Below are 25,857 nucleotides of genomic sequence, written 5' to 3'. Positions count from 1 at the left end.
GTTAGAAATGCAGAAGGGTTTCTGTGAAGGATTAAAAGAAAAAAAAGCCCTGTACACAAATCTCTGCAGTTATTCTGAAGCTTTATATTTTTCAGCCAATTATGAAATTCATGGAAAGTATTAATATCCAATTTTAATTTGCTCAATATTCCCATTAACAATAAAAAGTCTAATTAAGGTATCTGTACAAAAAGCCCTTAGCAGTAATTTCAGAGAATAATAGAGGAGAATGACGAGATATTTCTTGTTAAATGCGTGCTGCAAATTAATTGATATCTTAATTAGACTTCAGTACTAAGATTATTAGTTAGATTGATTCAGGGCTGAAACACCTAATCTTTTAAAAGATAAAAGCAAGCAGGAGAGAAACAAACCGGTTTTCCACAACCTTTCTGGAAGCAAACCAGTGGTCCTCAGGGACAGTTGGGGGGCGATGCCCCACTGCAGGGCTCATCCCTCTGTCCCATGGCCACGGAGCTGGGAAGCAGCAGGAATTCAAACCCATTTACCCCCCGGGCTGGAAACACTTTTCTCCCCCCCAAAAATAAATAAAAAGGGAAAATTTGGCACCGGCGAGATTTGCACCAAAATCACTTTTTTAACCAAAAAAAAAAAAAAGGCAGCAAGAGATGTTTGAAACGATCGGTTGTCTGCAGAGAGAACTGGTGGTGGGGAGTTTGCAAAGCAGGTTTTTTTCAGCATTTCCTTAGAAGAAGAAGGAAAAAAAAAAAAACCAAAAAAAAATCCCAACCAGCAATATTTTTGGACCAGCTTCGCTCTATATAGCCTGAGGAAGCACTCCCCTACCTACACGCCGAGCACCATTTACATTTCTCTCCCAAACGCTCATCCTTCGGGATTTCACCGAGGAGATGCTGCTGCCTTACCCAGATGCGCATCCCATGGGAATCAAACCCTCCGGGGCAGAAACGCCCGATGCACCCCGGTTCTTGGGAAATCCCTGAGCTGCTGGGACCCCAAAATGTGGACCCTGCAGGGGGGACTCACTGGGATGTCGGTGACCAGCCAGTGCCTCCAGAAGCGGTTCCTGGGGTTGGCTCTGCTGGGAGCGTCGGGGTCCACCAGCACCAGCACGTACTTCTTGCTCTGCAAAGAGGAGAGGAGAGCATTGTGGGCATGGTGTGCAGGGCTGGGGGCTTGCACCCATGGGTGCCAGTGGGGAACAGCCCTCCAGGAGTTTGATCAGCTCCTCAAATACATTTTATTCCCACATTTTCCCATGCATGCACACTTGGACGGTTGCATTCATGCAAAATGCACAGAGAAGGCAAGCGATGAACGTGCACCAGGGGAACACAAAGGCCACAAACCTGCTCAGGACGATTTACTCCTCGTGACCTAAATCTCTTCAAAGAGAGGAAGAACAGGGGTTTTCTGCTACCTCCGAACAAAAGGCACTAAAGAGATTTTTCTCCCCTGCCAGCCATCCTCTAACTACATCCTACAGCGGCACAGGGCAGAGCGACGCACCACGGCACAGGGGACTTTCCGCCAAGGGTTGCAATCCCTGGGAGAGGGGGACGGGATATTTTGGGGGATTTAAATGTAGCTCCAGCCCCAGGGCGGTGGCTGGGGACAGGCTGGATGCCCCAGCCTCCACGAGGGTGGCTGCAAGGAGCTAAGCCCTACCGAACAAACCCCAGCCTAACAAAAGATGCTGCATGAAGTCAAGGCTGCTGCCATGCACCCGGGGGGTCGGGTACCTCTCCTGGGTGAAACTGGTCAAAGAGAGCCGGGACTCATGGATGATACTGGCTCAGCCCCTGGGCATCCCTTACATCCCACCCCAGGTCCCAACCAAGGGTTCCCAGCACCCAAGGGTGCCACCAACACTGTAAGACAACATGGATATTTTGGTCTCCCGAGGATGGAGCTGGGTTTGAAGTGACCTCTGGAGGCTGTGGATAGAAAACCTGCTGATCTCAGGGGATTTGGCAGGACCTCAGGCACCAGATTATCCTGCAAGCACCCAGATTAAGGGATCTATATCTTAATAAAACCTCCAGGTGCATCTGTCAGCTCGCCAGCGGTGCCACGCACCGCTCCAGCGTGCCCGAGGGCCGAGGTTTCATAAACGGCTGGGGGATTTAGCCATGCAATTCCCACCGAAATTAGCTGGAGCTCTGTGGCTAAATCCCCCGGTTGCTTGTGAAACCAGGCAGGGATTTTCACAGCGTGATGGTTGGGGTTGAACCAACCTTTTTGCTCTCTTGCAAATCTTGCAAGTCTTGCAAATCTTGCCCTGGTTGGGGCAAATGGGGCAAGCAAGCCCCGGGGTGTTGCCGGAGCCGGAGATCGCCTGTAGCCTCTTCCCTTTGCAGCAGCCGTGACTCGCTCAGCCCCCCTTGCAGACCCCATCCCCACAACAAGAACTGGTTTAACCTGAAAACGTGGATTTCAACCCCTTTAGCAAATCCCTGGCAACAGTTGGCAGTGAACATCCCAAACTTCTGCAACCACCCGGGAGCACGGCCAGCAAGGCGCTGCTGCCCTGGCGCATTAATCCCAGCCTGGCTCAAGGCACTGGCATCGCGGAGGGGGAGTGGGGCGGGGGGGTTACATCCAGCACGCAGATGTGTGCATGGAAAAGGGGCTGTGATGGTACCAGGGTGTGAGGCTGGAGCTCGGGAGAGCTGCCACCTCCCTCCCCACGGTGCTCGCAGCTGCAGCCGGCTGCATCGCTGTGAGCATCCACGAAAAAAAATCAGTAATATTCCTTACCGGCGCTGATATCAGCATTTAAAGGAAAGGAGGGGGGTGGGGTGGGGCGGTGGGGGGGAGAAGAAGCCCGACAACCCAAAAACCCTACGCTGGAAGTGTGAAGGAATTTGAGCTCTAACTTTGGGGAGGGTGCGGAGCCGAGCACGGCGTTTCTGAATCTCTCATCTCTGCTCGGGAGCCCAGCTGGTGGGAACAGAACGTGTAGTCATGGGACTGTCATCGTGTGCTGTCCAGGTTAACATGTAGCATTTCTATTACTATTAACAGACTTTCTGCTCCTCACTCCATCTGTTCTTCGAAATAATTGCAGTTGTACAGACCATGCCTTCGCTACAGGCAGGCTCTCGGGAGAGGATAGTGCTTTTATGCATATAAAAAAAAAAAAAAAAAAAAAAAGTGTTGAAAAATAACAGCAAACACAAGAATAGGGTGCAAGCAAAGTTAACAGCAGGCTCGCAATTCGGTACAGATTGTGGCCTAGAAAGGTGGCAGCGCACGCGGCCGGGGGCCGGCGAGGCCAGACCCCCGCGGGGATGGGAGCTGGGGTCAGCGGCCCCAAGCCGGGCTGGGACCGAGGGATTTTGCTCTCTCATTACCTGCAGGCCACCCTAAGAGGCACAATCCCTCACCTTCCACCTAAAGATAGCAAAGCCCTCCGCGACCCGAGTTAATCTCCTGGTGCTTAGGTGCCGTCGCATCCCATGCCAGCAGCCGGGCACTGTCCGTGCCCCCCCCAACTCCCAAATCACCCCAAAAGCTGGGCAACCCCTCCCCAGCCATGTCCCTGAGCGATGCTCTGCACCCCAGACAGGTTTTTCTCCAGCTCTGCTCGCTAGCAGCAGAGCATCCCGAGTGGCTGGTTTTTTTAGTTTGGGGGGTTTTTTGTTGGATTTTTTTTTGATTTTTTTTTTTTTTTTTTTGGTAATGCTGAAATCCCTCCTCGACACAGGCTAACAGCATTAGCTGCTGTCAGGGCTCCAGACAGGAGCCAGCCCGGAGTGACACGGGAGCTGCTCAGCTTTACAAGCATGAACCAGCCCCGGGGATTTTTGGAGAGGAGGCAAGTGGGTTTAGATCAAAAAATTCCTCCATCCTCCAGTGCAGAGAGAACAGGCGGCGCCTTGCTTTGCAGAAAGAAGGGAGGAAGGGGGAGAGGGAAGAAAAAAACACTTTGGGTTACTGCAGCTGAAAATTTGGGGTGATGAAGCATCCCTGCAACACCCTGTCACGCTTCCCCGTTCAGCCCAGGTGATGGAGAAGCTGCTGGTGCGCAGGACCTGGTCCCACCAGTGTCACGCCAATGGGGACACCGCTGGGCTGGTGCTAGGGCCACCCTTTCCCCCCTCCCCCCGCTGCTCCTCGGGGTGCTTTGCAATTAGCGTCGAACCATTTTAGCCAGCCTCTGCCTTCCCCGAGGGGTCGGCGCTACCCCCCAGCTTTGCACCCCACGTCCCCGGGCGCAGGCGTCCTGCCCTGCCTCGCCACGGAGCCAAGGCAGCAGAGCCGGTGGCAGATGACAGCAGCACAACGTGGTGTGTTTTCCCTGCTAATTGTTTCTAGAGGGAAGCAACAGCAATATATCCAGTTATTACCGCGGAAAGCATCAGCTACTCCAATTAGGCACAGGTTTAGGAAACTTGCTCCGAGCAGGCAGGGACTTTTTCAAGAGGCGGGCAGGCAGGAGAGGGATTTGTGCGCTGAGGATACACACACAGCTCAATAGATCCCGTGGAGCTGGGGCTGCACAGGAATTAAAGACTTATCCAAATGAAAGCAAATAGGGTGTTAAGCGACACACATGTAGAGTGAGCGGTTTCCTTGGAAACCAGCGCACATGGAAGCAGCACACATGCAGCGCCCCGGCGTTTTCGGCAGAGCCGGGGTGGCCATGGGGCTCTGCCCTGCCGGGGATGCCCATGCTTGGCTGGGGATGGAGCCGGAGCAAAGCCCCATCCCGCCGGCGTGCCTGTTGCCAGGGCACGGAGAAAAATGGCATGAAATACACTTTCTCCTGATTGCGAAGGGAAGCCGGACGGTGCCCAGCTTCGCTGGCCCCACTCGCCTTAGAAATTCAATCTCAAAACCAAGTGATGGGCAAAGTCCCAGCCAAGCCCCCGGCCCTGCGCCTGCTTCCCAGCGCAGGGTGTATAAACGGGTTTGGTTCATTTTGAAAAGTCCACATGGATTCTCCCCAGCTTGGCCATCCCTTGGAGCTGCTCCTCGTTCGTTCCCACCCAGAGCAAGGGCCGTTACGCTGCTCACAGCAAAAGCTGCTGGTAGGACCCAGCCCCTTGCAAGGAAACGGGTGAGATTTCCAGCTGACCTATTGCCACCCATGTCCTTTACAGCCGCTAACAAATTTACCGAGGCAGGGAGCTTCTGCAGAAGCAAACGACGGCACCGACGGATTAAGACGGTATCTGAGCCAAAAGGCCCTCCACCTCCCCAAGGAGCTAAAGCTCGGCGTTGCCATAGCCTGTATTATCTCCTTGAATGGATTTCAGGGTGATGGATGGCACCAGACGATGCAAACCGAGGCTGGCCGGTCCCGCCGGTGCAGAGGTGGGGTGCAGTGATGCATCCCAAGCATGCAGCGCCTAGGCTGGAGCTTGCACCCCAGCACAACGGTCAGGAGAGAGCTCGGTTTGTGCAACTGCAAACCAGAAAATCTAAATATACCCAAAGCAACCTGCTGGAGAGGGGCAGGAGTTCCTGGATGGGCAGGGAGGTGCCCAGCATCCTGGGGAACATCATCCCAACTCTCCTGGGTGATGGTTCGAGGGCTCCAGCCTGCATCCCGCTGGTGCAAGAGTCAAAGCGGTGCTGCTCCTCCCGCGAGGTGGAAGCACTGCGAGCACCAGCTGAGAGCTGAGAGTCAATCTGGGCTTTTTTCTTGGCTTGTCCCCAGTACTAAAAAGTTTCTATAACGGGCACATAGTTAGCAATTCTGCTGCTGATGCTTCGCCAAAGAGAAATTCTAGCTCCTTCTTCGGTGGCTAACAGCACGGGGGGTGAGGCAGGCAAAAAATTGTTTGCAACCGAGTCTGTTATTGTGGCTCTGGGAAAGCTGCAGAGCACGGCAGGGTTTTACCTTCGGATTTTCAACCAGCACCTCGCCGCTTCCACGCTCTTCTCCCTTTGCAAAAATAGGTCAGCAATATTAACCCTACTCCGCAGGACTTGCCCAAGGGGACAAGCAGCACCGTGTGAACGCCTGACCCAGCTCCCCCAGCCGCAGGTCTGTGCTCCCCGCCGGCCCCGCGCTGCCCAAGGGAACTTCATTGACTTTCTAACATTCTGCAGCTCTCCCCATCCCTTCGCTCTCCCCTGGGGCTCGCCACGGCGAAGCCGGCCAAATATTTATTGCAGCCTAATGTTCTAATAAAAATTGAATAATCCGGGATTGTTAAAGCGAGCGCGTTAAAGGTCTCTTCCCGGATTAAGGTCTTGGGATACTTTAAGGAATGGTTTATTTGCTATCGCCGTTAGTTTTCCCCTGTAGCAGAATAAACTGGCTCCTCGCAATAAAACTGCAATGGGTGTGTTACACGCTTAACGTAACCAAGCAGAAAGTGGGATAAATCTTCCAAGGGGTCCATGATGCTGTAAAAACAGGTTTGCATGAGGCGGCTGTAGAGGAGGCTGTGCCCCTGGGTCATTTTTAGGGAGGGAGAGGAGCAACAGGCTGTGCCTCCTGGCTCCGAGACCCCATTGCAGATCCCACTCTGAGCTTCCCCAGAATTAAGATCCATCTCCATCATCATCACCCGCAAGCCGACCGCCAGACACTGAACATCAGGGGAATGGGGCGGCACGTTTCAGCCCCACTGCTGCTCGTCTCCCAACCCAGAAAACACCAGCAAAAAGGAAAACACCCCCCCCCCCCGACCCCCCCCAGCCCAACTGCCGAGCTGTTGCTCCATCCCCCCACTTTCCCAGGAGCTGTTTAGTGCCATTTGGGCGGCAGGGCTCCGGGGTGAGCTAACGAGGAGCATCCCTGGGCTGGCCAGCAAGAGCCAGGGATGGACTCGAGGGAAGCGACACATTTCCCGAGCGGTCTGCGAGGAGCAGGAGGAGGAGGAGGAGGAGGTGGCAAGCGGCCGCGGTGGCAGAGCGCAGCCTTCCAGCCCAATTACTATCACACAGGGGGACACATGGATTGGTGACATTTGACATTTTCTACAAAATATTTTGATGCAAAATGGCATCTCCGTCACAAATTATTTTGCGAATCTTGGCTTGGGTTTGGGTGGGGTTTTTCGGGGGGTTTTTTGTCTTTCTGTCTTTTTTTTCTTTTTTTTTAAATTATTTTTTTCGCTAGGGGGAAAAAGGAAAAGGATTGCACAGGGTGACATTTGCAAAGGGGCAAAGGAAAGGGTCATCGTTTCCCCACCACAGACAAGGGGGTCGTGGTGGCCGTGCCAGCGAGTGAGCAAAGCAAATGGCACCGGCAGGGGCAAACGCACCAAAACCTGCAGGCTTTGCTCTGGGGCATTGCCATGCCCCCACTGCCGTGCCCGCAGAGCCCTTGGGGACCCTCAGAGGGCTTTTCACCGCTCCCTCCAGCCATGCCAGGGCAGGAGCCACTGCAGCAGCTGCCCCAACTCAAGGGCGTCGTGGGGCCGGACCCTCCCCAGCAAGGCAGGGGTTACCAGTGCTGGGAATTGCTGAACTCTGTGCTACCAGACACCTTGGGAAAGCTGAAATGACTTTAAATGCCTAAACATTTTAAAACAAACCCTGGAACAATTCAGCTCCTAACTCCTTGCCTGCTTTCTTTCCCTCCTCACTCTCTCTCTCTCCCATTTTTACGGTTTCCAGAGCTGTTTTACGCCTCATTACCTGCACACTGTGAGTGATGTCTGTCGGTCCTAGAGCTGTAAATACCTTAAATCATGCTTCATTAAGAATATCTATGGTGCTATTAAAGAGCTATAATAGACAACGAGTTAACAGATGATTAAATATGAACTCCATTTGTGTCAGTCACCAGCGTGCAGGAAGAGGCTTTAAGTTTTTTAAACTCGCTCTCATTATCTGGGGAAGTGGGGCTGCAGCTGGCGGAGATGGAGGGGGGTGGAGGGATGATGGCGTGGGGATGGGGGGATGCTGGCATGGGGGTGGGGGGATGTTCACGTGGGGATGGGGAGATGCTTACATGGGGATGGGGAGCAGAGATGCTCCTGCACCAGGAACACCCATGAGGGACCAGTTCCTTGGCTTTGTGACTCAGAGCTGATGATCCTGGCAGCCCTTTGCTTGGCTGGTCCCACCCATACAGGCAAAGAGCACCCAGTGACACATGCAACAGATTGATCTTTAGGGTTTAGTAGCCAAAGATTAAAAAGAAAATAATATAAAGGAGGAGGACAACAAGGAGATGTCGGGTTGCTTTGGATAAGACAGGATGGGGAGATGGATGGGAGGAAGAGCTGGAGGCCGGCAGGATGGATGGTGATGCACAAGCGGACTGAGCGTTGCTGTCTTTCCGATAAAATAATAGCTCAGCACAAATGAATTGTCAAAGCGCAAATTAAATAATAATTAATATTATTAAAATCCCATGAGCACGCAAAAAATACTGGGGGAAATTAAATGATGAGTGTTTTCTTATTTTCTGGATTAGATTTTTCTCTCTAAAAATGAGAACAGCAGCTTCAGCAAAGTGGATTATCCCAGTGTCACAATCTCACCTTCCTGCCCCTCAAAGCTCGGCGCTGCCGGTGATGCCAAAGACCCCGCACATGCATCCCACCGCCACACCAGCCACAGAGAAAGGGGTGACAGGTGGGAGGATCTGAGGACAAGGACAGACCTTGGCTGTAGGGAAGCCAGCTGACCTGAGAATTACCTCTTTTTAGCAACGTGGCCATTGTCACAGCGGATGTCCCCATGGTCTTTGCAAGGATGCAGTGGGGCTTGCTACACCCCATGGGGTGTGGGGGTGACTGGTGCCACCCCAGCTCCTCACCGCCACCTCTCCCATCCCCTGCTCCACCATGATCAGCTGTAAAACCATCCAGATGTGGACAGGGTTGTCACGGCCCTGGGTGTGGGGAGCTACCTGGCTCTGCCCGTGCCCTGCTCTCGCTTCATTCTGGGTGATGCTCACCCCTATGCAGAGAGGGAGATGCCAGATGATGCCGAGCAGGTACAACACACCCTCTGCGGCCACCAAATCCCACCATTTCCCAGCTCCAAAAGGGAAATCACTGGCCTGACACGGGAAGAACGGCAGAAGAAGTTCCTATTCCTACAAGCGCCCAGTCCTCTGCAACCTCTTTATTTCTCATTCCTGAATACGCCTCGACCCCTCGGACCCGGCTCGCCGGCCGCAGGCATGCCCACAGGGACCCCCGGCCGCCTCCGAGGCCATGCGGGAGGACGGGGGTCTCGGGGGGGCAGCGGCGTGGGACGGCGGGGCTGGCAGCTGGCGGCTGCGGGGGGACAGTGACACGTCGCTCCCCGGGGACCGCGCTCGCGGGGACGGTAATTGAATCTTGGCGCTTACATTCAGCCGGAGCCAGCGCGGTGATTAAGTTAACTGGAAATGCCATTTCCGTATTGTTCAAACTCTTAAGTGCCCCAAGCTTCTTATCATTTGCTGCCGGTCCCCTCTGCTCCCTGGCTCCGACCTCGCCTCCCCTCCGGCATCGGGGTCAGGCTGCAGCGGCCCCCAGGGTCACCGAAATAAATTAATCCCGGAGTCCATTGGGAGCCGGGCTGGTGCCTCGGCCACGGAGATTGCAAGGGCTGGGAGGCAAAAAGAGCTTTTCTCCCCATTCGGGGGAAAATAAAAGCATTTCAGGAGCGGCGGGAGCTGCTCTGCCCATCTCCATCCCCAGGGGTGAAGCGCCAGCCCACCCACCGCATCCCTTTACCTGCTGCCATGCACCCCCAGCATCTGCAACTTGCTGCTCCCAAGCCACAAATATCCAAAGGTGCAGCCGGGCCCTTTCCCCCACCCCGGTGCACCATCACCACCTGTTGATCTACACCCAGAAACCGCTTTGGCAAAACGACCAAGAAATAACCCTCCCTGCTACGCAAAGCGCTCTTGCCAGGAACAGGAGGGAAAAGATGCTCAGCTCAGAACTTCCCTCCCTAGTAAAATATTTAATAATAAACTAAGAAGAGAAGCCAACTGTCTCCCTTGGATGTGGTTTTCATTTGGAAGTTAATAGGGTTTTTATTCCCATCCAAAATCTCTCTTTTAATTTATTTTTTTTTTCTTAATGTATGTTTTGTTCTAATAGATCCATCTTGGCATGCTAAATAAAATACAAATCCTATGGACACAGCCCAACCAAGAGCAAAGAACGCCCGTGTCGCACTCCATTTGTCTCCAGCAGACACACCAGCCACCCTTTCCCCAGGCTCCCGGCCCCCATCACTTTGTTAATCCATACCGGTGGAAAGCTTTAAATAATATTTTAAATACTCCAAGTGAGAAAACATCCGCGTTAATGTGTTAATTTCCACAATACCTTGTTGCTCTGAAATCCCTAAAAAATGGGAAGCTTAAATGAGTCCTATGAAAAGGAACAGGGCATCATTAACGCAGCCAGATCCGTATCACAGACTGCAGCAATTACCATCCAGTGAAACACTGCAAGCTGTGAAGAGCTTTCATTACCAGGGGTTTTACAGGTCGTTCACCTCTGGCCAATCTTACGCTAAAACAAGCATTTTCTGCACCACGGATTCCAGCTTCATTTAAATCCGTAATTGCTTTGATTTCGGTACATATGGAGCACGGGGACTTCATGACTAAGAAATCTATTAGTCAATAAGTTTGCTACTTTTATGGACCTTTAGTCATCTTGCCTCAATTTCTTCCCAGGTCGGGTGATGGATGGAGATGCTGATTTCCACGGCGGGTGCGATCTGCTCCCGGCTCCCCTTTGCTGCAATTACGTTCCTGGGTCACCAAGGGGGAATTCAATCAGGGAGCTGGCCCGTGGGATGCTGCTTCTGCCTCAGAAACGCAATTCCCCGCTGCCAGCAGCCCCAAGCAGCAAATAGCCCTTCTCCAACCTACAAGGAATATTTGATGGGGTTTCATTATTTCCCAGGCCACGCAGAAGGGGGTTACTACAGGGATGCTCGGGCGTGAATCAGGCGTGATCCCTCCATCACTATTTTCCCCTCTCCCCTACCCCCTGCAGATCGAACAGCGCTCTGGGGAGCTGCAGACTGAACAAAGACAGGGGTTACGGTGATTTTTTTAGGTATTTGCACAGAAATGGCCATAAGCACCGTGTATATTATGAGAAAATTCCCCCATTTAAGGGCTGTGATTTGCACCTTTGTATAAAACCCCGGGTGAGTTGTGTATCTCGGGGTTATCCATTCCTTCGTGGGTGCTGGCGGAAACAAGAGACAATAGTCTATTCTCCTCCGTACCGGTTCCTACCCAGCCCTGTATCCAAGTGCCTGCCAGGAGTGCATTAAATGATGCGATTAACATCTGTCACATGCGGTTCAGTCTCTCTTTCAGTCTCTCCCGGGGGAAGGAGCTGCACGTGCAAGGGAAGGGTTTGTTTTGGTGGGTTTATCTTCTCTCTCTCTTTTTTTTTTTTTTTTTTTTCCAAGTGTGCAGCGCACAGAGCAGGGAAATGCATCTCCAGGGGGAAAGTGCCCTTTGCGTGCTGGCTGGAGCGGGGCTGGGGGGGTTGGCATCTTGCAGCCGAATCCCCATTTTTTGGGGGGATGGATGAATGGATGGAGGAAAAAGCTGGTGCTGGGATGAGAGAGGGTCTTAGGGAAGGTGCAGGGGGCAGATGCTGAAGGACCAGAGGAGCCCACAGCAGCGCTAAGCAAAGCCTCCAGCATTTGCACGGGGCTGGATTCTCACAACTTGCTTGCCGACACCCAAAAAGCTGAACCCTGCTTTAAACAACGCACATTTCCTGCACGTTTCCATTTCTGCCCTGGCAGGAGCTCAGCCCAGCAGCTTTAAGCAACCCACCCAACATGCTGCTGCTCCGGACCCCCCAAAAAACCCCAAATCCCACCATTGTGTGGGTGCAAGGGTGCTGCCTCTGCTCCTTGCCCTGCCAGCACCCAAGGCCAAGCCCTCAGCTGCCAAAAACAGGGCAGTGATGCTGTGATGCTGCCGGGCAGCGATGCTCCAGCACGACGATGCGAAGCCAGCAGTGATGCTCCACGTTCATAAAATTTGAAGAGAGAAAAAAGCTACACCCTGCTCAGCCCCACCTTGGTAGGGTCAAGCCCTGCTGTGTTTTTTTTTTTTTTTGGGGGGGGGGGGGAAAGGATGAAGCAGGATGGTAGGGTCTTAGTGCATCTTCACAGAACAGGCAGGAGGATGGGATGCTGCTCCTACAGCCGGGATCTTCTTTTAATTGATTTCTCATGGTTTATTGCCTCCTCATTTTAATTGCAATACAAACGTTTGCTGATGCAATTATCATGCATATGCGATAAAGCTGTTAGAGGGTGTCATCAGGTCCTATTTCTTCATTTATTTTAGGGCATGCAAAAGGAAAGAGAGAGGTGTGCCTTCTGCACGGATTTCTGGCGATAAAACGTAATTCCAAGGTAGGTTAATTTGTGGTGGTAGAGGGGGTTTGGGTTCAGTATACTAAAAGCAAAAAAATTCGCCTTACAGCAGCTCATCTGGGGGTGAAATAATCCACTCAACATTCAGATTATCAGCTAATGCGCATTTGCATTAGAATAGGCTAGAAGAGCTCCCAGGGTGGAGCAAGATCCCTCCGGATCAGCCGCTGCCCTTGCACAAAACAGCAATGGATCCTCACCCTGAACACAAAACTACTCATGGATGCGGCCTCTGATCCCCCCAGCGGGGAAAATTCCTTGGGAAATGGACCCTGCCATGGGATTTCATTCCAAAATGCTTAAATTTAGGAATAATGGGGGGGGGGGGAGAAAAGCAGAATTTCCCAGAATTGGCCAGGGCAGCTTGTCTTGAGCCATGGTGCCAAATCCTGGAGATGTACCAAGGGCTCAGGATGCCAGCACTGACCCCAAGGCATCGATGGAAGACCAGCAGCATCCCTTCGCTCTGGGTCCATGCCCAGCTCAGCTGTAAACCACCAGCAAATTCGGGAGCAGCAGCCGCATCCCAGGCAAAAAGGAGCCAAACCAAAATGCCTTGCACGGATCTGCAAAAGCTTGCACGGCAAGGGCCAAATCCTGCACACGGACCAGGCGGCACCGGCACCGGGAGCCCCGGCAGCCGCCGTAAAACCTGACACTGCACCTTTCCCATCGCAGCTGTCAAAATGAAGCTGTCGCTGTGACGGCCTCCTCGGAGCCTCGTTAAAAATGTGACGGTTCCCTTAGGCTACCAGGGGAGACATGGCCAAATTAATGAGGATGTGACAGAGTTTACGGGTCAGATTAGACTCCTCTTCCCAATGGCTGCGCTTGGCATAAACTTGAAAATTGAGTGAAAAGAAGGGAAGCCGAGGGTGAGGGACTGCGAGGGGTTCGGGGAGCATGTGTGCTCACCAAAAGAGCAATCCTGTACTTGTCATAATTAATCAGGCACATGTTAGACGAGCAGAAAGTGCTTGGCCCCTCCGGTAAGGGAAAGGAATTAAGACCTCACCACCTCGCCCCACCGATCCAGCCTCCCCGGGATGCACCGTGTAGGGAGCAGGTTTGCAAACACATCCTTACGGCTCTTCTACTTAATTTCCCCATTTAAAAATAAACAACCGGAATAGATTTTCTTCCCTTCCCCCTCCTTCCCCACCCCCACCCCCTTTTCCCAATCTGGAAAACAACCCACTTGCAGCGAGAAGACGAGACGGGAGCCCTGGGCGAGCGGCACCTCGCACATGCGAGGGGAAAGGGGTTCTGCACCCTCCAGATGCACGGTGCTGGTGCAAGCAGCTGCCTCAAGCATCGAGCATCCGTTGTCCCACCAGGCAACGGCAGCTTGGTACCTCCTGAAGACACGTACAGCATCCAGCTGGCCACGCTGGAAACAGCCAGCGGTAGCGACCACTTTGGAAAACCCTATAGCAGCCTATAGAGCTATAACCCTATAGCCCATGCCTATAGCAAGGGGATGCCTGCAAGCCCCTCTCCGCCCATCAGCAGCCCTTGGGGGGGGGCAGGGAGCTGGTGGAAGCACTGAGAGAGTTGCGTTTGAGGGCAGCTATTTAATCTCAGACTCTGAGAACCGAAATAAAGCTCGAAACAATCCTGAACCAACCCCTCGAGCCCAAACAGCAGCGAGATTTGGGACCCAGTCCAAGCTCTGCAGCTTAGGCCCATCTCCAAATATCTCCCAACAAGTTTATTTATGGAAAATAAAATCAGTCCAAGATGTTCACAGCTCAGGAATATTTAATGCTATTTGGTGAGAAAGTATTTCCAGTCAGAAGGGAACTGCACGGCTCCCCGAGCCCGGCTCCCGGGCATCACACTGGGGACGATGCTGGCATGGACCGACACCAGTCACCCTAGGAGCTCAGAACTGGTCCAGCTGGATCAAACGCCTCCCTAATTTAATTCATACCAATCCTGCTTAATGAATTGGGTCTGGAGGTATAGCGCCGGGCTGCCTGCTAAGGTGAGCCAGGAGAAGAGCCAGGTGTTGAAGCATCTCCGAGGGGGAGCATCACCCCCAGGTGCCCACCACAGCACTCGGCACTCAAGGATGTTCTGCTTGGGGACCTGGCCAGACCCACCCCCTTCCCATCACAGCAGGAATGGGAAGGACGATTGCCTTGGCTGGGAAGAGGAGGAAAGTGGCAGAGTGAGGGATAACCCAGAGGATGCTTAGATACAGCAACACCCCCTTGTGCTGCCCCCGTCGCAGGCAGCGATGTCGCGACATTGAACTGCAACCGTCAAAACTCCGCCAAGCTACTTTTGCACCCAAAATGATGGGGAAGGGGATGAACCGCCTGTTCCCAAGCAGCAGGAGTGAGCACAGCCCGGGGGGCACGCACTGCCCCTCTGCCTGCCGATACCCCGACAGCGGCGACTGCCCCGGTGCTGAGGTTACACCGCGACACGGAGCTGTCTGCCGGAGCAGCCCCGAGCCAAGGGCAGGCCAGCCGCAGCGGTGATGGGAGTCGCTTTAATAGACACCTGCCACCTGATGGGGACCATTAACGCAGCCCCCTGCTCCTGTCCGACACAGACCAGCATCCTCAGCCCCAATCGCATCCCTGCTGCCACGGCGCGATGGGCTGTCACCTTGGCAAAGGGGGACACACAACCCAGCCGGGGAGGGGGGGAGCACACCAGGGCAAGGCCTGGCTTTTACAAACAGCTCTAATATCACTGGAAGATGTCTCCGAGTCATGCACCGGGTTGGAAATGTCTCCCATTATAATTATGAGTCATTCCTGACTCAGTGACATTTCTGAAATTAAAAAGCGGCGGCTGGCCCAGCCCTGTGCTGCCCCGCTCAGCGGCCGCGCACGCGCTACGCAACTGACTTTTAATGTTATTACCCAAACAACCCCCCAGCCCCATCACCCCCTACCCTGGCTCTGCAATCCCTCAGGGATGGTCCCCTGGGATGACAGATTTTGCATTTACACCCTGAAGTTTGGGTGGTTTGTTTGTTGTTGGTTTTTTTTTTTTTCCATGTGGGAAAAACTGGGATCCGAGCCCAATTTTGCCGCCTGGGCTGCTGCCAGGGGCAGAGCCGGGTGTTGTGTCCGCTTGCACCCAAGCGGCAGGAGCAGCCCTGGGGATGTCACGAGCCGGGCAGGATTTCCTAGAGCGCCACATTTAAATGCAAAATGCTTAAAATAAATCAAAGCAACCTGTTGGGTATTTCCAACAGCCCAGGACTGAGCCAAAACCTCCAGCAGAGAGCCGTGCGCGCAGCAAAACCAGGGCCACGCTGCCGCAAATATCTGCACAAATAAGGGTGTTCAGGGACCCTCGGCCGCAGCGGGGCTGGGACGGTCACAGCCCGCTGCTGGGTGGTCCCCAAGGCCAGGCCTTTAGGCACATTTTCATTAAGGCAGCCTTATCCTCATTGTTCAGTTTTATACTGGGAATGGCCACATCCAGGATGGGAAACGCTCTGCAAACTGATAACCCTCAATTGCACAATTATTCCCCCCCCTCTCTCCACGGTCCCTTTACAGCCTGAGCGCTCTGTTATTAAAGCAGTAGATTTTAGAGGCTGGGAGGCAGCTGCCCTTGTGAGAGGAACGGGGCAGGGATGCTCGGAGGCAGGGATGCTTGTGGGTCAGGACGCTCAGAGACAGGGATGCTCAGAGGCCAGGATGCTCAGAGGCCGGAATGCTCAAGAGCAGGGATTCTTGTGGGTCAGGATATTCAGAGGTCGGGATGCTCAAGAGCAAGGATGCTTGTGGGTCAGGATGCTCAGAGGCCGGGATGCTCAAGGGCAGAGATGCTTGGGGACCAGGCGCAACCAGCCACGTTCACCGACATCCCAAATGCTCTGTGCCGGGATGAAGTTCATAGCAGCCCCGTGAGGCTGTGGCAGGGCACGGTCCAGCACCCAAGCAGGACCGGTACCCGGGGCTGGGGGCTTTGGGATGCTGCAGAAACCCTGCATGGTGCAAGAGCCCTCTGCACATCGCGTTTTACCATCTGCAGCAGGTGACCTGCCGGCGCAGCTCAGCACGGCTCAGCATCGCGCGGTGGCTGGGGAACGCACGCCGGCAGCGCCAGGACATATCAGAGCAGAAATAGACCCGGAGCCGTCGTCCCCCCCCACCGCCCCCTTTTTACTATTATGTCTGAGAAGCGACGTCTCTCTTTTTTTTCTTCTTCTTTTTTTTTTTTTTTTTTTTTTTACGATGATTTAATCGCTTGGTGATGAGGGCTGCCTGGCTGGGATACAACTGAGCTCTGGGCATCGCCAAAAGAAACGGGGGATATAAAAAGAGGAGGAAGCATCAGTAGCAGCGACGCTGATTGACAGCGAATGAAATGAAGCGGCCAAATTTCATTGGCATGGTTTGAAATCCCAGGACGATGCGGATAGCTGATGGCTCCTTTCCTAGGGTTTTGCCAGAGCTAGCGTTTGCCTTTCATCCTTATTTAATTCACTGTTTGGAGACTGCCACAGGTTTTTGGGGTTTTTTTTTGTGTGTGTGTGTTTGTGTGGTGGTGGTATTTTAATTGCACATTTCCCTCCTGAAAGAGATTTTTTTTTTTTCCTGACATACCAGAGTGTGCTGGAATGAAGCTGGGTGTGCAAAAGAGGGGCACGAACAAGCATCACCCAGCACCTCGGCCTCAGCCCTGCCTCGTGGCCTCAGGCCCTTGCTGAGAACAGCCCTTAAGTGCTCCTGCAATTTATACCCTGGACGCAGATAATTAAAGGACTCAAGACTGAGGTTTGATAAAGTGTTTTCCTGGAAAGGCAGCATCCACTGGGGCTCAAATTGAGTGCAGCCACTGCCCGGGGGGACGTGGGTTGCATCGCTCGGGCAGGGGTCCCACAGGAATCCCCCACGCTCATCCGCCTGCAGGTATCCCTGTCCCGATTACAGGATCTTTGCTGGGAAAACCATGTGAAGACTGCGGTCATTGCAGGGGACGGAGCAGCTTTGCACATGATGCGCTCCAGGAGCATCTCCCCTTCCACCCGCCAGGTCCCTGCCACCAAACAGCAGCCAGTGGCACCTGCGGTGACATTCCAGCAAAAGAAGACCAAAAGGTGGCAAAAGCAGTACTCCTCTTTTCCAAGCCTTCCTTCCCTTTTCAATGGGGAAAGGTGCCAGGCTGGCAGAGCTGCAGCTCCCGGCGCTCCACTGCCGGCAGCTGAGCCCAGGCTGGCTCATCTCACGGGTGGTCCAGGAGGGGCTGAGCTCAGAGCATCAGCCCAGCAAGCCCAGAGGTGACCGGGACCAGCCAGTGCCACCAGCCAAATGGATCTGGTCCTCAAATGCCAAGAGCCCTGCTCCTCCCTTGCAGCCAGATTTCCACCCAAATTCCCAGGCTTTTCCCTCCAGCTGGAAGAAATCTGGCAAATCCGTTGACTGCATGCGACCTGCCCCTCTGTGAAGAGGGAGATCTCCTGGGAGCAGCGGCTGCTGGATGGACAGGACAAAGCCCAGCAGCTGCAGAAAAAAACAGGGGCAAAGCCCTGAGCAGCAACCGAACCCTGAACCATGGGGCTGGCACATGCCCCCGCTCCCACCCTGGCACATCGCCCCCCCCCCCCCAAAAGCAGCCGGGTGCATGCAGCGCAGCAGGAATTGCAAGAGTTTTCAGTAAAAAAAACACCTCTGCTTTTGCAAGGTTTTTTTGCACCTGGTGGGTGCAAAGCTGTGTCCCCAGCCCCAGGTTTGTTTTGCTGTGCCATCATCCTTGGTGTGCCTGGGTGCAGCATCGTGGGGGGCTGCAGCATCACGAGGGGGTGCAGCATCATGGGGGGCTGCAGCATCACGACGGGGTGCAGCATCACAAGGGGCTGCAGCATCGCAGGGGGCTCTGCAGCACTGCCACCTCCCTTCCTCCTCCCACTTGCGAAATATTTGTTTAATGAGGGAATTCCTGTTGCGTGTACGTGGGCTCTGGCGCTGTGGGGAGCTCAGCTGCCCTGCAGCATCCCCAGACGTGGGAAAACCTCCGGAGACAGCTATGAGCCCCTCGGTACCAGGCCTGGCGTGAGGGTGATGGGCACTTGCAGCAACACCAAGACCCTTTGCACGAGGGTTTCAGCTCGCCGCTTCCCTGCTGCGGCACTGGGGCTGGACTGGACTGAGAGCACCAGGAGCTGCTGTGGTCCCCGTGTGTCCCCCCCACAGACACCACGACACGCGTCACCCCACCAGCCACCCCTGCTTCCAGCCCCGAACTGCAGCACGCGACGCGGCCACTTTGATCCGCTGCTTAATTCCTCCTTTCCCATTAATTTCTGATCAGGCTCTGAACCTTCTCGCAGAAACGAGGAGATCAAATGATTAGTTAAGAGACAGTCAGGCGAGGAGAACATGAAAGGGAGAAGTTTTGTTTAAGGATGTTAACCCCGGCGAGGCGGCGCGGGAAGCGACGGAGCCATGAGCCGAGAGCTCCCTCTGCTCCCAGAAAACCCACCACGGCCACCAACGCACCCACCGCGCCGGGATCTGCCCACCCTGGCCCTTCCTCGAGGTCCTGCAAACTCATTGCACCCCAGAGGGAGAAGGAATTAGCCACTCCAGGGGATGAGTTGCTGCTAAAAAAGTGTCAGCCAAGGGTGAGATGGTCGCACAAAGCCCCTGAGCTAGCTGGTACCCCCTGGCACCCTGACTGCGCATCAGCTCCCATAGTACGGGAGACCCCCTGGATGCAAAATAGCCTATATATCATATAATATCAGATTTATTATTTGATTAGAGGCAGCTCAAAGGAAACGGCGGCGCTTCTCCCATCACACGAGCCCCCCCAGGACAGGGGAAAAGGAAGGAGTTTGCATTGCCGGTGCTGAACCTGTCACTTGGGAAGGGAAATAAATAAATGTCAGGCCAGGAGGAGGGACCAGGTGGCAGGAGAGCTCTAGTACCCAAAATAAAGGGGGAAAGGAGCAAAAAATTATTATTTCAATTACAACGAAAACATATTTTAATAGAAAAATGTGGCTTCGTCTTTCATACTCGATACCAAGAGAAGCAATATCCAGGAATATAATACCTCATGTCTGCACAAGGAGAATGAGTTATTAAATCAGAAGATGAATGGCTTGCAGTGCAGCTAACTGCTCCGCTTACGAGAAAAATAGTTATAAACTTACTCTCTGCCCCAAAACGCATTCCGCCCCCTCATCCCCAGGCCTCATCTCTCCCCTCTGGTGGAGCTCACCCATGTGCCACATTTCTATGGGTTACAAAAATACTGGAGGGAAAATTTTAACGGAAGTCCAGAAAGTGAATTTAGAGGGTTGGGTTTTTTTTTTTCTTCCTCCTCCTCCCCTTCCCCCACCTTTTTTAAAAAAAAAAAAAACACACATGAGGAATGAAAATAACCCACATAGTTCAATTGTGGGCAAGTAGTGAGGATGTAAATGAAGGTGCATTCTTATGTATAGCGGTGCACCCAGCAGCCCCGTGGCAGGGCGACTCGCTCGGCACCTCAGTTCTGCATGAATAAATATGTATAAAAATGTAACAGTGCAAAAGAACTCAAATCCGATAACCGAGACAGCGTTTCTCACAGGCTGGGAGCAACAGAAGCCACCAGCTTTTCTTATTCTTCCGTATTTATGTAAAGAGCTATTGAAATGATAATGCATGGCCCCCTCCCCATATGGAGGAGGATGCGAAGGGTTTGTAGCGGTGGATGTAACCCCCCCAGATATTAAAGCCATGGGTGCAGACCCACGGGCGACAGTGGCCAGCAGGGGCTTTGCTCGCTTGCCGGAGTCTCGGGAGATCTGGGCACGCTCAGGACCAGCCACCAGCTCCGTCAAGGGGCTCTGGGGATAACGCAAAGATTTTCCTCGAGTCCAACGCCGAACTTTGTCTGCCAGAAAAGTCCCATTGCTTCCAGGACCCCAAGAAACATTGATGCTGGAAGTCACCTGATGACTCGATGAGTTTAAAACGCACCGTGCACGCTCGGATGGAGGCACGCGTGCCGAGTGTGGGGCCAGGACCTCCCCGAGCATCCTCAAACCCCCTGGGACCACCAGCAGGCACCGAGCTCCTCTCACCGCATCAAAGCGGGCAGAATTTTTCCCAGCACTACAGACACTTCCCACTCCTTTACCCCCAGATATCTCAGACATCCCCCCTAAGCAGGATGTCCCGAGCCCCCCAGCAGCCTTGGCATCGCACGGCAGCCCCCCAGCACAGCGCGGCTGCCTGGTTCCCCGTTACACAACCCTGCTCGGGAGATCCTACGTGGGCAGACGTGGGCTTTCCTCTGAATTGACAACAGCTCTCGCTGCAGCTCAGCAGAACATGAGCAGCTTACATAAACAGCACTCAGAGTTACCCTGCGTGTGGGCTGCACGCAGCCGCCCGGGCTGGGGGGAGCCGCCTTCCCCCCCCCCCCCCCCCCATTTATTTTTTTTTAATTTTTTTTTTCCCCTATAAAACAACCCAAACCATCTTCTCCTTGTGGGGGAAAAGGCAGCGCGCAAGAGAGAAATGACTCAAGTGTTTTGTAACTTGTCACATTCAAAGCTGCAATTTGGAGGCAGGAAGGAGGGATCCAAAATAGTCGCCCCAACCCCAGCTTGTATAACCGAGATCCCCCGTCCCCTCCCCTCCGCCGGGAAAAGGGGGAAATTTCTGCCGCAGATTGGCAGCTGGAACGAAGCAGGCGAGCTCAGGGCTGTTACGGCGCAGGAAGGAGCCCCCAAATTGGGAAGAATTACTCATCCATGGAAAAGGCTCCTGTGCTGGCGGGGAGGCACCAGGGAAGATGCTGCAGGGAAGGAAGGCTCCCAGGGATGGTTTCTCCAGCTCAGAGCCCAGCGGCGAGGCTGAGCCCCCCAGGAGGCTGCCCCGCGCGGGAGGTGATGCCCAGGAAAGCAGGACAGAGCGGGTTTCCCTGCGGAAAAGGGACATGGCGAGGGCTGCGCCTCGATCTGCTGAAGGGCATCAATAACCTCCGCTGCCAAAACTGAGGCCGGAGCAGGCTGGAGCTTCCCCGGACACCGGAGAGAGGATGGGAGATGCTCGGATAGTCCCATGGGAGGGTTCCTGAGCACAGTAAGGTCAGGGTGTGTTTTATGGGCAAACATCCCCATCGTACAGCACTTCCCACTCCTCCTGGACCAAAGCCACCACCACTTCGTGGCTTTTTCACCCACGTGCTCAGCCTCTCACCGCATCCCAGCGAGACCCACGAGAGCCCGGCTGCACCCAAGCCCCTCTGCAAAGGGCAGGGAGGGCAATCCCTGCCTGCAGTGGGAAGGGTGACGGAGCAAAGACACCCCCCCCAGTACACCCGACCCCGTGCCAGGTCTGGTCCCAGAGCTTTTCCCAGCCCCAACAAGGTGCGAGGCCAGAGCTGCAGAGCAGGGGCAGGAGCATGCCCGGCTTTGCACAGCGTCCCTGTCCAGCTGTGTTCACTCCTTGTTACAGCAGCAGCAGGGATGCTTTTCCCTCTGGGTACCAATCCGGCATGGAGTCAGTGCCAGCAACTTGCAGAGGAGCTGGGGAGGATGCAGGGGAGATGAGGAGGGTGCGGGTGGTCGATTAAACCTGATTTCAGACCCCACAAATTCAATTTTCAAGGCACAAGTGCCAGGAGTGGCTAGAGGAGCCTGCCTCCCGCTATGAAGCCTCCTGCCCACCCAAAATGCCACAAATTCCTTTTGAAACAGTCAAGGCAGCTCCTGGGGAGGGCAGGAGACCAGCAAGTGACACTTCACCTCGGGGCTCCCTGGTCCACCAGCAACTGTGGTGATGAGGCTGACTTCGAAGCCCCTGATGCATTTTGTGGGGGCAGCGCTTCCTAAGGGTCTCCTCCAAAATAAAATGGGTAGGAATAAATAAGAGGAGGGCTGAGCTTCGCAGCCGTTCCTCTAGTGTCACCCCAGCTGAGGCTCTTAAACCCAGAGTGCTGGACACCCACACTGGCACCCAGAGCATCCTGGGAAAATCCCAAACAGAATGGAGAAGAAGGAAAAAAAAAACAAAAAACCACCAAACCCAAAAAAACAACCAACCAAAAACCAAACCCAAAAGATTAGGTTATTTTAAATAGATTAATCTGCTTCTACAATGTGCTTCGGCTTTACAGTTAAAAAAAAATAATGAAAAATTCTTTAGATCTTTACAACAGGCCCGCCAGATGGGCACATCGCTGCGGCTTTTATATTAACAGGTTAAACCCGAAGCGGTTACAAAGGTGCCCTGTGGTGGCAGGGGCTTGCCCGTGCAATAAACCAGCATCACGGAGACAAAAAGCCAAATTCCCAATCCTGGGATGTGCCCGCTGGGATCCCGCACAGCCCACGGCACATCCCAGCTCCACACACACGAGCGCCGGCTCCGATTTTAACACAAAACCGGGTGATTCAATACAAAATATACGTCTGCAGAAGCAACACAATTATCTCTTGGAGTTAAGCATTGATGGATAGAAGTTTTAATTACCAAACCTTTTCATCCTCCCCCACACGCAAAAAGTATTTTTTCTGGCATGTTTATTTAATAATAAAATATGATAAAATTATACGTTAGTGAAATAAGTGCATGGTGTGTGTAAAGTACAAGATGAGCTGAAGTCTGTTTTGTCACCAGCGCTGAAAATATTAGCTCCTTTGATCTCTTTGGCTCCAAAGCAGCTCTAGGAGGAGAGAGCAGCACACACCGCACATCGTGGAGCGAATCCAGCCCGGGGAGGGGGGCTGGACCCCCGCTCCTGCCTCTCCACGTGCCAGCGTGCTCCCCGCTCACGCAGGGCATTAGAGATTGACAGCCTCCGCTCCTGCACATGTCCCCATCTCTTGATTTACCCAAAGAGAAGAGCAAGCACCAGCCAGCCGCCTTAATCGCCACGGACAGGGCTAAAGGGTGCCCCCCGTCACCCATCAGTATCATTTAGGGCTTGGAAAGCGCCCAGCTCCCACGGGGAACGCCCGTTAGACCTCCGTGTTCAGATCAGTCTGAATTTCAGCTGGTCCTTCACACCGTTGTCTGGTTCATGTATCCCTGCCGTACAGTAACGCTCACTGATGCAGCTGATGCCCCGGCATCGGGATGCTGATGCTGCCTCGGCACCAGAGCAGCCTCTGCTCCAAACCCTGGGTGCTAACAGGGGAAAGCAGCATCTACCACCCGTTTGAGACTGGGGAGATAGAAGTTACTCGCTTCCCAACATATAGATGGGCGGAGGTTGAGGTTCCCCCCCCCCCCTTCCATCCCTTGCACTGCAGCCTACAAGTAATCCTCCAGCAGGAAGTTTCCCCCCTTCCCTTGGAAATTCACAGCCAACCTGCTAATGAGTCTTTGTGAAACTTGTGCCTTCTTACCTCTAATTTTACAGCCTGTTAGGATTTGAGCTCTGTGGACAGCCTCACATTTGGTTTCGAATTATAGGCTGAGTGGCTGTTCTCTCCTATTATTGTGCTGTCAATCTTGTATTAGCACATTATAATATGGTACACTGAATGCATCTGTTCTGTATATCACAAGTCCTAATTGTCATTTGTTGAATCACTTTGTCTTATATGATTGTTAAGCAATTATTTCACCCAAAGCAGCTTAAACTTTGATTACTGTATAGTGTTTACAGGGATCAAAGTAAAAGCATCAGCTGCTTCAAACATTTTGCTGTTGAAATAGGCACAAGTGTCTGTCCCGCACCGGCGCGGATGCCAATACATCAGCAACGAGGAGAGCAGACTTGATGACCGTGGTTCTTGTCACCCCCAGAGCCCATCCCTTCTGCCTGAAGGAGAAGGTTATTTGTCCAGGATTGTTAAACGTCCAGCAAACGTGTAGGTAATAAAACTGATGCAAAGTGACATTTCTGCCAAGATTGCTCACGGAAAGAGGTTCTCATGGCATGTGGCACCAGCTGTCCCACTGGTCCCCTCCGGTGGGGTAAGGACCCAGCAGGGACCAGCACCCCACGCTTCTCCAGAGCTTTCCATCAGGGATGCTCTGCTCCAAGAGGCACGGAAAGTCATGCAGTGCTTTGCAGGACGGGGATTGCATCCTGACCCAGCTCTGCTGTTCAAACCTCCACCAAAGCAGAGGTGGCTGCAGCGTGCCAGGTCCTGCGTGGTCCTGCCTGGGAGCAGGTCAGCAGAGGACAGGGCTGATGCAGCACAGAAAAGCCTGCAGCATGCAGATTTTTATTTTGTTTTTTGCTTTAACACCCCACACGAGCCCTCAAATAGGCACTTTGGTAGCTCGCAGGCCTTGCACCAACACCACCGCTCAGAAGTTGCTGCAAAGCCGGGACGGTCCCAGGCGCCGGGGAGCCGCGGGGCTGGCAGCCCTCTGAAGTTGGGGATGCTGGTATGCCATGGCATGGTCCCAGGGCATGGGAACCCAAACCAGCATCAGCTCCAACAGGGCGAAAGGGAGGGGTTCATCACCAGGGGCTTGGGCTAATCCCCATAATATCTGGCTGACAGCATCAGGAAGGAATGTTGGGCCATTGTTTTTTTTAAAGTAGCCCAGACAGGATTGAGAGAAAAACATGCTGGTGGCTCCTTAACCCCAGACAGTTCCACGAGCCAAGGAGGATACACAAACTGTCAGGAATCTTCTGCTTAAACCCAGCTTTAATGAGACTTGAATTTAACCTGAGTGCCACTCAAAAGCCCCCTCTTCCAGCCAGCTGCAAATCACTGCCTGACACAACTAGAGCACATCCCAATTAGGGGATTAAGCAGACCTTCTCCTCCTTTTGTTAAAAGCTAATGAATTTCCCCATACAAATAATTTTCCAAATAATGGGCACCAGACCCTAGAGCACAGAAACCTTTATAAATCAGGACTGTCCACAACCCAGCCACTAAGCGTTCACAAAAGGGGAGAAAGAGTTGGGGCTGAGGCTGGGACAGCACCAGCAACAACTCTGCCATGGACTCCAGAACAATCCAAGCTCCTGGGAGAGGCTTGTTCTCCTGCCCTTCACCCTGGGCAGGGCAGGGGCATCACCCCAGGGGGAAGATTACAGGCTTAGGCACAACAAACACGCAGAGGTGCTGCTGGATTAAGCCTGATGCAACCCATGAAGGCATCACCCCATGCTTTGTGCAGTTGAGGGGGGCTTTTCCAGCTGCCATTTCAGCTCCAGCTCATTCTGCCACAGAAATGGCTTTAAATAAGACACTATGAAAGGGACGGTTCTTGGAAGAGCAGAGAAAAATCTGTACAGCTGCAGAAAAGTTCTAGTTCATGGATGCACAAGTTGCTTCCTCATACTGATTTGGACAGGAGAGGATTCTTGCAGAAACAATTCAAAGTTGAACTAAGTTCAATTTGGGGTAGGAGCCCTGGGAATAAAAATCACTTTTTTTTCCCCCCGAGATGCCTGGCCCCTCATCCAGACAACAAGTCCTACCCCTTCCCCATGTCCTAAACAAGCAATGGCACAGCCCAAGGAAACCTTTAAGGAAGTCGTCAAACCCCACGGATGAAAACAAATCTGGAGGAGCAGGTAAAAAGGTAGAGCCGCAAAGCGCAGCTCAAGACCTTCGCGGCGGGTAAATTGCTTTTTAAC

General features: G+C 53.4%; 1 protein-coding gene across 8 annotated transcripts in view; it reads right to left on the bottom strand.

Annotated features, from left to right (window-relative positions):
* Positions 1–25,857, bottom strand: part of PEBP4 (phosphatidylethanolamine binding protein 4) — an 80,439-nt gene that overhangs the window by 39,721 nt on the left and 14,861 nt on the right. For 7 of the 8 annotated variants that reach the window (XM_040618044.1, XM_040618052.1, XM_040618051.1 and 4 more), the window contains exon 5: positions 1,009–1,107. The exons of the other annotated variant lie outside the window; for it this stretch is intronic. In XM_040618044.1, the coding sequence (XP_040473978.1) occupies positions 1,009–1,107 (99 nt within the window). The remainder of the gene's footprint in view (positions 1–1,008; positions 1,108–25,857) is intronic. 8 annotated transcript variants of the gene reach the window in all.

The sequence above is a fragment of the Falco naumanni genome, chromosome 19 (assembly GCF_017639655.2).
Source record: "Falco naumanni isolate bFalNau1 chromosome 19, bFalNau1.pat, whole genome shotgun sequence".
NCBI lineage: Eukaryota > Metazoa > Chordata > Aves > Falconiformes > Falconidae > Falco > Falco naumanni.
Note: the sequence above shows the minus strand (reverse complement) of the source record. Positions and strands in the feature narration are given on the sequence as shown.